Genomic DNA, 13,234 nt, shown 5'->3' on the forward strand with positions numbered 1-13,234 from the left:
TCCTTCACTACTGCTTCATGCCCTTGTTCATTTCATAGGCAAGGAATCCATAAGCAATGAAGGCAAGGGAGGCTACACCTGTCTGAACCTAAGTGGCTTCTACTAGAGCCAGGAGACTTAGGAGGAGAGTGAGGATAGGTAAGGGTCCCCTAGCCAAATGGGAGCAGCACCTGGGAGATCACCTTAACCCCGTCTTTGGGAAATGAGTTCTGAGTTAACAGAGATGAAGAAAAACAAACAAAAGACACTAAAAAGACTCCCATACAAATCAGTTTTTAATAACTCCAACTCGCTACCAGCTTCCAGCTCCAACTCCTCCGGGGTTTTTCACTGTGGAGAACACTAAACGCCCCAGGCTGAGCTACCCATCTAGTGATCAGATGACCCAGCCCCTGATCTCTTAGGAATCTGCATCTATACATGGCAGCATGCTGGTGGATCCTCTGGAACTAGTGCACATCTGCTCAATGTTGGAGCCAGAACTCTGTGCCCAGGGAAGGCAAGTATCCTAAAGAGATTTGAAGCTAAGTGGAATAGCAGCCAGGGAGGTCCCAGACCTGCTCTCACTGCTCGTTTCATGCCCTTACTCCCAGAGTCTTCTTATGGTGCTTGTGTCCTGCCAGCCTGAGAGGTTTAGAAAGTGCTTTAGAAGGTGGGAGTGGGGGGGGGGGGAGGGGAATCTCAGACCAGCAGCTATTTTGAAGGCAGCTGTGGGGTAGGGAAAGCCTACAGAAGTTCCATGGAGTCTGTCCAGAGGAGGAACCATGGGCCAACTTCCCAAAGGCCAGGAGACTGGCCTGTGGCTCTGCCCAGAATAGATAGAATGGCCTCTCCATGATGCGCACCTGGCCCCTTTCAGATGGAGGGCACCCTGCGCCCCAGCAAGTTCTCTCCCTTCCAGGCACCAGACCACAGCAGGAACAGATTCCTCCCTAGAGGAAATTCTTAGGCAGGCTGGATGTAAACAACAGCCGGGTGAGGGGGTGGAACACGTGGAGGGGAGCTCAGCAGAGGCAGGAGAGGCTCCCAGAGGAGAAGGTGACTGGGGAGGTGGGGAGGCTGCTGGAAAGGGAACCAGCAAAGTAGGCACCTGAGGGCTCCAGAAAACCTGTCAATGTTTATTTCACACACACACACCCTAAAGACAGTTTAAACCAGATTGAAAATTAAAAGCTCAGGTTGTGACCCTATAGTGCTGAGGAGTCAACGGGTTGGAAGGCAGGGGAAAGCTAACAGGCACTCTTGGTGCCAAGAATCAAATCCAGAAAGTGGTGGCTGGACAGCAGGGCATTGGGCAGATTCTAATCTCCAGTCTCCCAGATGGAGAAGGTAGAAAAAGGTCCTCAATTCCCACCCTACCTTGAGCTGAGCTAAGGGTCCTCACGACTGGACAGTGCACCATCAGGGGCAGGGGACACAGATTTCAAGCTCAGCTCAGTTCCAGGCCCAAAGAAAGCAAAACTGGCTCCATCTACATCTGAGAGTTAGTCTGTTTTCAGAAGCCTCGGACAGCCACTGATCCTCAGGATGCTGGCCTCACCCTAAGACTTGCCCCAACAACCCCTGAAAATCAGTCAGCAGCCACAACTTGTAATCTCAATTGAAATGTGAGGGGTTGTCCAGCTTCCCATGCTGGAAGTCCCCACATTCTTGAAGGCTTCTCCCTGTGCCCCCCCCAATCCCTCCCCAAATAAGATTCGATTATCCCTGGTTTGCCCCTCCTGGCCCCTGCTGTCCAAGCTCCACTGAAGCGTGGCCTTCACCGAGAGAACTCGGTATCTGTGTAATTCTCCAACCTAGGGGACGGCCCTCTCCCCTCAGTCCCCCTCCAGCCCGGGAGGCTCATGGGTAAGGGCAGTCAGCAGCTGCTCAGATTCATGTGGCCTCAGGAGATAGTGGAGAACTCCTTGAGCAGGACTTCCTGGCTGAGTGTGTGGAAGGCCAGATTTCTCCTGACGTTGGTGCTAATGGATCGAACCTGGGAAAGGGTGGGGGAAGGTAAGAGGGCACAGGCAGAGAGAAAACAAGGAGAGAGTTGGTTACAAACAACAGAGGGCAGTGCCTGAGGGACAAGGCCGAGATGCAATGCTAGAAGTTTCTCTCTTAGGAAATGAACCCTTAACAGCTATCATCCCTGCAGGCAAGTGAGCAAATAGTTCAGTGATAAGCTGATAAGCAGAAGAAAAGCAGGGCTGAGAGGCAGATGTGAGAAGAGTACATGTGGGCACCTGAAGAGGCAGAAGTAAGCACAGACAGGGAAGGAGGGTGAGGGCAGGCCTTTGTCCTTGCCTCGGCCATGCAGTGGGAGACTGGTCTGGTCAGTGGTCTGATAGAGGAGGAGAAAATGAGGCCAGGGAATGCATTTCTGATCTCCTCACTCTCTCTCTGTATTTATCTACTTTCCTGGGTTGGAAAGAACACCTGGAGACACAGCCCCTGTCTGGCATAGAGGGCAGGAGTACGATCCAGAGGCCAATGAAGAGGAGCAGGTCATACAGCTTGTGAGTCCCAGGCTTGGAAGCAGGACCCAGGTTTCTCAACTCTGAGTCCAGAACTCTTTCCATACCACAGAGAAGCCCCCTGCTTTAAAGGGAAGTCTGGGGCATATCCCTGTTGTGTCCCCACTACTCCCTTCATGCTTTCTCCCCATAGATGGAGAGCCTTGCAGGAAGTGTTGCCTCTGTCAGTGGGGGAAAGGACTGTGGAGAAGGGGTCAAAGGGCCAAACTCTCTACTCTGACTGGGTTCTGGGAGGAATCCAGCACACTCTGGAAGGAGTGCTGTTCATGGGCAACAGAAGTGAATGTTGTTTAAGAGACAAAGTGGGAGAAGGAGGAGAAAAAGCATGTGTATCTATCCTGGGCCCCAAAGACCAGGGAGCTTTCCTTCAATTTCTGCTTAGCTATGGGAAACATAATGAAGTCATCAGGCAGGAGGCAGAGGCAAGGGCAGCACGGCAAACAGCGGGCTGCTCAAACTCATTACCTCCAAGCCCAACCAGACCCTCTTTGCTCCCTGGTGCTAGAGGTAGAGATATAAGGAGAACTGAGTCAGGTAGAGGCTAGTACCAAGAGAGCTCCCCTAACTCCTCCACAATCTTTTCCTCTCCAATTACTTACTCTCTTTGTGAAGTCTGGGCCCCCAGTAATCCCCCCACAACAACTTAAAGACTTGCCATAAATATACTTGACCCCATAAACATACTCGACTCTGCTATCTCTTTATATCAATTGTTTCCCTGCTCCCAACTCACTCACTTCCAGAGCAGATCTCCCTCACCCTGGGGAAGTCCAAAATCTCAGGAATCTCATGTCAGGGTCAGAGCAGGGCTGTGTTCAGCATAAGACAGATAATCTACAACCCAGCACCTTCATCATAAACTTGGCATAGGGAAGTAAAAGCTGGGCTGAGGGGAGTTCTGTCCCAGCAGTGCGAGGGCTGAGGCTATGGGAAGAAGTATAGCGTGCTCTGGTCTCAACTCACAGCCACATTTGTGTACACCCAGGCTGGAGGGGCGGGGGGGGGGGGGTGGGGGGTGGGCGCGGCAGGATTGAGATTGGCAGGCTTCGCTCTTCCTGAGAGCAGCTCTAGGCACAGGGCAGCAGAGAGACCATCAACGGGGAGAGCCCAGTTCTGTGGCAGGGCTGACTGGGAGACTAGTAGGAGGCAGAGCAAATGCTCACTGACTCCAGGTGGCCAGGGGTAGGGGCTGCAGGAGGCTGAGTGATGGGAAAGGGGGGCGTGGGGTGAGGAGTGAAGACTGGAGAACTAGATCGGAAGGGCAGTCAGACCAGGAGCCAGTTAGGAATTTAGGAAGAAGTGATTGCATAAGGAGGAGAAGAATCAATGACTCTCATTAGCTGCTGGAAGACAGGATACGGGGTAATGAGCCAGAGCTGCCACTGGGAACACACGTCAAACCCCAGGCCCAGCTGGAGCTGTGCAAGGGCCGTCTCCATGGCTGCAGAAGAGAGATGGGCAATGCTGCCTCAGGCTTCTCACACTTCCCCGCCTGGCACCAGTACCCCGGGGAATATCTTCTCTCACTGCCTGGTCCTGGGCTGCTTCAGGAGACAATTCACACACCCAATCCCAGTAGACTCCTCAAGTCTTATTTCATCAGCCTTTGGCAAACTGTGGTTGTTTCCTTAGATGCCCACTTGCACAGTACAACGCACCGGCTGGGAAAGGGCCCTCAGGAGACACAGGCAGAGGTGGAGGCGGGGCAGACTCACCAGCTCCTTGAAGAAGGCAGCTTCCTTGTGCTGCTCCGAATAGCGCTCATACTGGTCCAGGCCATCCTGCAGCTTCAGTGTGAGCGTGTCATAGTTGGCTCGTACTACCTCCAGCACCTGCAGGAGGTCAAAGGCCAGGCAGGGCTTAGGCCATTCAAACCCTAGGTCACTTGGTCCCCAGGCCCCTCTTGCTGCCCTGCTGGGTTGGATTCAAGCTGGGGCGACACCTCTAAGAGACCATGCTTACTACTTATCACCCAGAAAAAAGCCTGGTCACGGAGCAATTCCTCAGGTTTCTGGGACCATTTTCTAACCTCTTCTATTCCTGGCTTTTCCTGACCCATCCATTCTGGACACCAGGGCTGTTTACTCTGGGTATGGTAAAAGAGCACGAGAAGAGGTGACAGAAGAGTGAGTGTCTGAGCTCAGCAACATCCCCAAACCATAAATGTGTTCTCAGCCATATCCTGCAGCTTTCTTTGGCTAGGCTGTCACAGTTGCTGAGTAAGATTTTGCCAATATCTCCTTCCTTTTCCCTTTCTGGGAACCACATTTCTTCAGTCCCGGGATGTTCCTCAGCACCATCTGCCGCTTGTTTTCATCTCTCAGTGCCAACTGTCTTCCTATCCACTGCCTGGATCGAACTTTTGGGCCTCCCAGCTTTGTGATGTAGGGGACACTTTCTTGACTAAGCTAGAGCTAAGTGCATGTTTTGTTCTGATGAGGGGTCTCTCCCCTTTCTCTTACTTTCTATGGGGGTGGGGTGGATTCAGACCTCCACGGACTCCAGGAACCTTGGATCTCAGTGCTTCCAAAGGAAGTTCTGGTAGGACTTCAGTTGATAAGACCATGAATCAAAGCCAAGGACAACCAGGGGGAAAGGCACACCATTTAAGTTAGAAAGGAGCTGGGCAGAAAGGAGAGACCAGGAGATGGAATGACTGTTCACTGTGGTAATCTGGGTGGTAGCTATTTTGCAACTTGACCTGACAGAAGTCTATGACATCATGAAGAGCTCCCAGCTCAGTAAGGAGCTTGGGAGGAATGAGTGAGGCTTAATTCTATCTATCTATCTATCTATCTATCTATCTATCTATCTATCTATCTATCTATCTAGAGAGAGACAGAGAGAGACACACACAGAGAGAGAGAATCCTAAGCAGGCTCTGTGTTGTCAACACAGAGCCCAACTTGGGGCTTGATCTCCCAAACAGTGAGATCATGACCTGAGCTTAGATCAAAAGTCAGATGCTTAACCAACTGAGCCACGCTGGTGCCCCAAGACTTAATTCTAACAGAAGGTAGGGCAGGGTGAAGAGAATAAGCTAGAATCAGGACTGGTCAGAGGGACTGAGGATGGCCTCCTGAGGGGGACAAAAGTACCTCTGGGCAGTTCTCACCAATTCAATCTTGTGCCAGGGCACATGTCACTTGGTAGAAAACACTTCTGCCTGCCAACAAATTCTGAGGGGAGAGTACAGATGGAGAACACAAGGAGGGCTTGTGTCCTCAAGTTTGGTGGGGGGACGGACAGCTAGGGCAAACGTCTAGCCTAGGCTCCAGGCTCAGTGTCCTTCCCTCCAGACACCCAGCTCCTCAAGGTCACTCTGCCTGGCTGTGTCCCACATACCCTAGTAGGGGCTGGCTCCTTTGCTTCTAATTCCATTTATCAGCTCTGTCAGCAGGAGGACCAGTACTCAGCAATGGCTGTCACTCACAAAGTAATCCAGCCCTCTCATGCATGTGGGCTGTGCTTGTAGCTAAAATATCTATAGACAAGGTCTTGGCTCAGAAGTGAATGGCTCAAAACCCCGTAAAAAGCAAAACTCCAAGATGGAACTGGGCCCCCAGGAACCAGGTGGAACAGAGTATTACATGCTTTCTCTAACCCTGAACTCTGGGCAGCCTCAGCAATGCCTATGAGCCAGTATCCTGGGCTCAGTCTTCCCTAAGGGGTATCAGGTAAGACAAATACTATGCTAAAGCGAATTTTGAGAAGGTGCAGCCTGTCAGAGATGCTACATCCTGAGAGCCTCAGGCCTCAGGCAATGCTGCCTTGATCCCTGGGCTTTCTCCCCTTGCCATGGCCAAGTGGAAGTTCTAAAAACAGATATTTTTCATTCCCAACAAAGTTGGCTTTTGGCAGAAGAACTCAGTTCTGTTTCTTAAAGGAAGGCAAAACAGAGAAGGCCTTGGAGCTATCAGCTCCTTGGAAGGAAACCAAAGGCCTGGCTGGACTCCGTGCATGATCTCAGCTCTCCTCTTGTCCAGACCTTCCTTCCTTTCTTTCTTTTTTATTCAAGGCAAGCTGCCCTTCAGTTCACCCAGCCTCTGCCATCTCCTGCCCTCTCTTAGATTTCCAAGAGAAGAAGATATTCTAAGTTCAAGTCTGGACTCCAGTCCATTTGGGACTTTGGAACATTAGGGCTACTTCCTATTCTGTGACTTCGCTTTCTGGAGCTTCAGACATTAGGAACATGTCCCATTTGGGCCTCACACTCCACACTGGCCTGGGACGTGGCAGAGGGCAGCAATGAGGCAGAAGACAATCTTCCAGACTGCTTCTGTCTAAAGACCTTAGGTTTTACAATTTGCAGCTTCAGTCTCTGGCTCCTGGCCATTCCAAAGGTACCTCCTAGGCTGAGGTCTCTCCCCAATCCATCAGGTAACAGTCTATTTCCCAAGTGCAAGCCCACTTTCTTTCATCAGCTGCTGGGCTTGTAGGCTTCCTAGAACCATGTCCACCACTTTAGCTCCAGGCAGGTTCAAAGTCAGAAAAGCACTGATAAGCCACATGTTCTCTAAGGAGTCCTTACACCCCCACATATGGCCCTCAGTAGACAGGAGCCTGGGTGCTGGCAAGGGACCTAATAGAGAACTGAACTGGGAATCTCACTCTTACTATGGATCTCAATTTACCTAATGAGACTCAACCCGTCTCTCTCTATAAAATAGAATTTGAACTCACCTTCCTAAAAGGACATGGAATAAACATTTTGATTCCTGAAAGTAACATAACAACTGATAGAAACACTGTCATCCCAGTAGCTATACAGCTACCTAGACAGCTCCTGGGACTCCAGAATAACTGTCTTCACAGCCCAGGAAGTACTTACCTATTTTGAACTAACCCAAAGTGCCTATGTGCATAAATAATTCTTCACCACAAAGGAACATCTTCTGGATTTAAGTGGAAGACACAAACGGCCTCAGTTTCAAAGATTCTATGCCCTCTTCTTTGCCTTGAAACACTTTGCCTCAGGTGAGAGAAGAACAGATTGGGGACTGGGGTGTGAACCTAAACCCCTCCCCTGGAGTCTCTGGAGGAAAAGCACCTGACATAGGCTTTAAGGTCGGAGAGACATTTTGGTCCCAGATCAACCACTAGCAAGCTATGTAAACTGATATACATCACTTAATCTCTTTGAGCCTCAGTTTTCTTATCCTATCTATACTATAACTGTAGAAAGCTCATATACGGATGACATGAGATGACTGTCCAGTGTCTTGCACATAAGGAATAGTCAGTAAGTGCTTACGAATTTTACAATGAAAAGTTATTTCTGGTGACAATAGGCATTTTGGTAGTTCTTATCCCCAGATAGTTCTAACCATAAACCAGGAGCTAGGGCCTTGCACATCTTTATTCAGATTCTGGTGAAGAAGAAACCTAATTTCTCTATTCCATATGAAGCAGGCTTTCCATAATGACCCCACTATCCTGAGTGTAACAGGTAATGTATCAGCCAAAAGTCAGAGAATGTCCAGTATCCACTGCTTAACAGTCCTGGTGTGGTGCAAGGGGATACAGGTTATATTAAAGAAAAACTGAGCAGAGATGCCCACAGAGGCCAGTTTTGCATAACACAGGTTGTGAAGCTCTTGGCCATATCAGGATCAGGAAGGAGAGAGATCCCAGTGCACAAAGTTAGTTCAAAATTGATGAGGTTTTAGACATACATACACACCCCTTCTCCAAGCATGTACAATAGGCATTCCCTAAAGACTATTCAGTAGCCTGTGCCCCATATTTTTAGCAGAGCCTTTGAAATGGGAAATAACTTCTGGCCTAAAGACAGCAGCAAAGGAGAATCACCAATGGAAAAGTTCTTGCAAATGGCTCTCCTATCTAGATGTCAGAGGGCTTTGCCTTGTGCCTGAAAAATTGCTTAGTCTCAAATCTCTGATGGACTGAATTCCCAGAAGGAGAATTAGCAGACAACTAAGTAATAGGATATGACCTGACAGCAAACTTGTATTCACTGCTTTCTCAATTTGAACTGACATCTACAGTATAACCTATTTGGGGAGAGTATGTAAGGCTGCCACCAGCCCACTTCCAGCCAGGGCAACATGCAGGCCTTCCCTAAAGCCAGGCTGCCAAATGAGGATGAAACCACAAATAGAGAACAGAGAAACTATTCTCTCCAAATAGAGAAACTTAGAGACTTTTTATAGAATAGGAAATAAACATGGAACCTATCAAGATTGCAGTGGGATATAACAGAAAGAGGCTACAGAAGGGTGCCTGGGTGGCTCAGTCAGGTAAGTATCTGATGCTCGATTTCGGCTCAGGTCATGATCTCACCATTTGTTGAGTTTCAGCCCTGCACAGGGCTTTGCTCTGACAGTGTGGAGACTGCTTGGGATTCTCTCTCCCTCTCTCTCTGCTCCTCCCATGCTCTCTCTCAAAATAAATAAGCTTAAAAAAAAAAAAAGGTGTTTTGTTTTGTTGAAGAAAGAGGCTACAGAATTATAGAAACCTAGGGTCAAATCTTGGCATCATCATTTAGTACTTATAGGACCTTGACCTAAGCTTTAGGTTCTTCATCTTAAAATAGTCATCATCATACTATTTTCTTAGAATATTATGAAGATTAGAGATAATATATAAAATAAACACAAAAATATAAGTGATAGGATCTCACCAATAGAAGAATGAAGGCTATTGAGACGGAAACAAAACAAGAAATGGAAATAGAAAATACTTGATGTAGGGGTATCTGGGTGGCTCAGTCAGTTAAGCGTCAGACTCCTGATCTCAGCTCAGGTCATGATCTCATGGTTAGTAGGATCAAGCCCTGCTCTGTGCTCACAGCACAAAGCTGCTTGGGATTCTCTCTCTCTCTCTCTCTCTCTCTGCCCGTCTACTGCTTGTACTCTCATGTATGTGTGTGCGCGCTCTCTCTCTCTCAAAATAAATAAACTTGAAAAAAAATTTAAAAAAAAGAAAAAATACTTGATGTATTTAAATAAGATGAATGCGGTGGCTGAAGGGCAGCTGGGAGGTCTGGCATCATCATTAATATGTAAGAATAGTGATATGGAAGGCAACCTTACCTCTTTTTGCCAATGTTACCATGGTGACAGAACCATAGAAATAACAGTTCTGGAAGGAACCTTTGAAATCACCTACCTAATCCATGGCCCTCATTTCACAGATGAAGAAACAGATGTCGAGAAAGATTGTAAGTTATCCAAAAACACAAAGCAGGGATTAGACAACAGAATTTTCTGACTCCCAATCCAATGTTCTTCCTGTATTGGCAGGCTAGTTTAACCTGAGGCACATTCCTTAGTTTACAGGCTAAACTTAATCTTTCACAGAGCATTCAAGGAATTCAAAGCTCACTCCTAAGAAGTGGGAAGCATGATCTGTGGAGAGCTGTAACCTGGAGAAAAGCTTGGCTTGATGTTTAAATTTTCATTATTACCAGGTCCCTCAGGGCTCCAGGGCATGTCAATTTCCACCAATAGAAGCCAAAGATCCTGCTCAGCCTTGTTGTAGTTGGGTGTCAACCACCACCAAAACTGTACAGACCACTCCAAACTCATTATCAGCAAAATCGAGATTTGGTTGCTATTTTAATTACTTAGTACTCATTGAGAAGCTTGAAATACAAAGGTCTTTAATCTTCAACTGGACATCTTTATTATTTTTTGTAAAGTTTATCTATTTATTTTGAGAGAGAGCACACGCACAAGCAGGGGAGGGAAGAGAGAGAGAGAAAGAATCCCAAGCTCACAGAGTGGAGCCCAATGCAGGACTCAAATTCACAAACCACGAGATCATGACCTGAGTCAAAATCAAGAGTTGGATTACCCAGGGGCCTTTTCACTGGGCTTCTTTGGCAGCAGCCGTCAGGAGGTCTCCAGGCTTGGGGTGGCTGGAGATGAATGCCTCCTACCGTGTGACCTTTTTTTTTAAAGTAAACTCTATATCCAACATGGGGGTTGAACTCATGACCCCAAGATCAAGAGTTGCAGGCTCCACTGACTGAGCCAGCCAGGCATCCCAGAATACACTCTGCAATGAATGCTCATACCTCAAGGCCAACCTTCCATTCTCTGAGACTGTAACCACTCTGTTCCCAATTCCATGTCTTCTGCTTTAACCCTGCCAAACCCCCTAATCATAGGAAAATTAATCTCTGGGTGATAATTAATCTCTGGACGATTTGAAACAGATAAAGTAATTATAAGGACGAAAGATGATAAAGGCTTTTTAGAGGATTTTCATGATAATCTCCATCTATCTCTCCCACTGGGCTCTGGCCATTTCCTCTATTTCAGATGTTTATTCACTAGTTAGAGAATATGATTTTTTTTGTCTCCATTTTTTTCCCCCCACAAAGCAGGAAAAGACAGCTTGAGAGATCCAAGCTCTGAAGCCACAAACATGAGCATCACCACCCATAAGCCTGCATATTGCCTTTGCTTCTCTTTCCCATCCGTTAGAGGGAGTTGACCAGGTACTGCTTATTATATGAGCTGACGATGGAGAAGTAATGAAAGAACCACAAGCCACTGGGAAATGAAGTTCATCCTTCACAATGGCTCCAGACTTAGGACAAACCTATCTTGGTGCTCAGAGAACCAAGAAGGTCTGAATAAAAAGGTTTGCTCTCCATGCCACCTCTCTAAACTGTTCCCTGCTCCACTGTAATGTCTTATGTCTAAAGAAATGGTGCTGAGCAGAGTAGGTCTTCAACAACACTCAGCGGCAAATGGGCTGCTAGAGCGGAGAGCAACTGCCAAGTAGCTGCAGACAGTTTTTTAATTTTATTTATTTATTTTGAGAGAGAGAGAGAGAACACATGCATGTGCTCGCACTAGCAGGGGAAGGGCAGAGAGAGAGAATCCCAAGTAGGCTCCATGCTCAGCACTGAGCCCGATGGGGTGGGGAGAGGGGGACTTGATCCCACAACCAATTGTGAGATCATGACCTGAGCTAAAATCAAGAGTTGGGCACCTAACCAACTGAGCCACCCAGGCCCCCCTGCAGGCAATTTTTATGATAGATGCAGACTGAGCTCTCTCTCTCATTGTCTATGGAAGAACAACACAAACACCGTACTTCTCAGCCAGTCAGGCTGAAACCTTTCTCCTTCTACTCAGTAAATTTCCTCAAACTCAACGGAAGATACCCTTTCCTCAAAAAATGAGAATGACTGACTCAAGGCATTGCCTAACTCCCTTTTCTGAATTTGTCATAGGGCTGTAATGCTCTGTAAATTTTGGCAAGAGACTGAAAAGAAATTGGAGGTCACATCCTTCATTTTTCTCTGGAAGGAGCTAATCTAGCCTCCCATCCTTCCCCTACTTTCTCCAAACCAGACTTTCCCCAGAACTGATGACATGTCTCCCAATGAGGGACAACACTCTCTTCTCCCAGAAGCAATAAAAGTCTGTCCCTAACCTTGCAATTTCACCAGTGTAAGGACAACCCACAGAGACACTCTTACAGTTAAGCGGTGCTCTGCTCAGGTGTTGGACTGCATGGAAGTGGAATTCTGATAATAAAGAAGCAAAAAGACAATTCTTCCTCCTCCATAATCCACATTTAGTCTTCAAAGTCAAGGCTAGCTAAGCAAGAAGCACTGCATAGATGTTCTCCAAGTAAAGACCTTGGTGGGTCACTACTGGATCTAGCTGTGCTTAGGCCCTGAAAAAGAGTTTCAACCAACAGCTAATAATTTTTAAAATAACATAGTTAGAAGTACGGCTCTATTTCACTCATATGTGGAATTTAAGAAACAAAACAAGAAACAGATAAAGGAAAAAAAGAAAAGAGACAAACCACAAAACAGACTCTTAACTAGAGAGAACAAACTAGTGGTTACCAGAGGGGAGGTGGCGGATGGGTGAAACAGGTGAAGGAGATTAAAGAGTGCACTTATCTTTTTATTATTATTTATTATTGCCATATTTAAATGTTTATTTTTGAGAGAGAGAGAGAGCCAGAGCATGAGCGGGGGAGAGGCAGAAAGAGAGGGAGACACAGAATCTGAAACAGGCTCCAGGCTCTGAGCTGTCAGCAGCACAGAGCCCGACGCGGGGCTTGAACCCACAAACCACAAGATCGTGACCTAAGCCGAAGTCAGGCACTTAACCAACTGAGCCACCCAGGCGCCCCAAAGAGTGTGCTTATCTTGATGAGCACTGAGTAATGTATGGAATTGTTGGATCACTATATTATACACCTGAAACTAACATAACACTGTATGTTAATTTAAAAGAGTATGGCTCTAGAGTCAGCCTGCCTGGACTCATCCTAGGTCTACCACTTACTAGCAGGGTAGAGCTGGGTGAGTTTCAGTTTCCTCAACTGTAAAATGCAAGTTATAATAATGTTCTTTAGACAGAGCTAGTTGTGCAGATTGAATAAGGCAACAGATACAAAGCGCCAAGCATACTTCTTGATACGCAGAGAGTGCTTCATTATTATTATTCTCTTTCATTTTAATGTAACTCCACAAATAACTGCTTTTTAGAACCTGAAATTCCAAGGCTTGCCATAAATTAGCAAACTCTTTCCTCCCCCGCTTTCTGGAAGGGATGTGTCTTCTACAGGCTCCTCAAAGAGGGATTTCCTATGGTGGAAAGAACACACTGCTTTAGAGTTCATGCATTAGTAGGTGCAGACAGGTAGGGTGGCAGGCCCTCTCCTGGAGAAGCAAACATGCTACTACCACCACTGATTTCTTATGGAAACTGTGT

At 47.2% G+C, this 13,234-nt stretch overlaps 1 protein-coding gene across 2 annotated transcripts in view; it reads right to left on the reverse strand.

Annotated features, from left to right (window-relative positions):
* Positions 1-257: 257 nt before the first annotated feature.
* ARMH3 (armadillo like helical domain containing 3) overlaps positions 258-13,234 on the reverse strand; it is a 174,827-nt gene continuing 161,850 nt past the window's right edge. The window contains exons 25-26 of one of the 2 annotated variants that reach the window (XM_027062918.2): positions 4,235-4,351; positions 258-1,978 (exon numbers count right to left, since the gene is read on the reverse strand). In XM_027062918.2, coding sequence (XP_026918719.1) covers positions 1,886-1,978; positions 4,235-4,351 — 210 coding nt within the window. In that variant the 3' untranslated portion in view covers positions 258-1,885. Of the gene's footprint in view, positions 1,979-4,234; positions 4,352-11,317; positions 13,108-13,234 lie in introns of those variants that run through there. The other variant, XM_053207305.1, reaches the window with a different exon arrangement.

The sequence above is a fragment of the Acinonyx jubatus genome, chromosome D2 (genome assembly GCF_027475565.1).
Source record: "Acinonyx jubatus isolate Ajub_Pintada_27869175 chromosome D2, VMU_Ajub_asm_v1.0, whole genome shotgun sequence".
Taxonomy (NCBI): Eukaryota; Metazoa; Chordata; class Mammalia; order Carnivora; family Felidae; genus Acinonyx; species Acinonyx jubatus.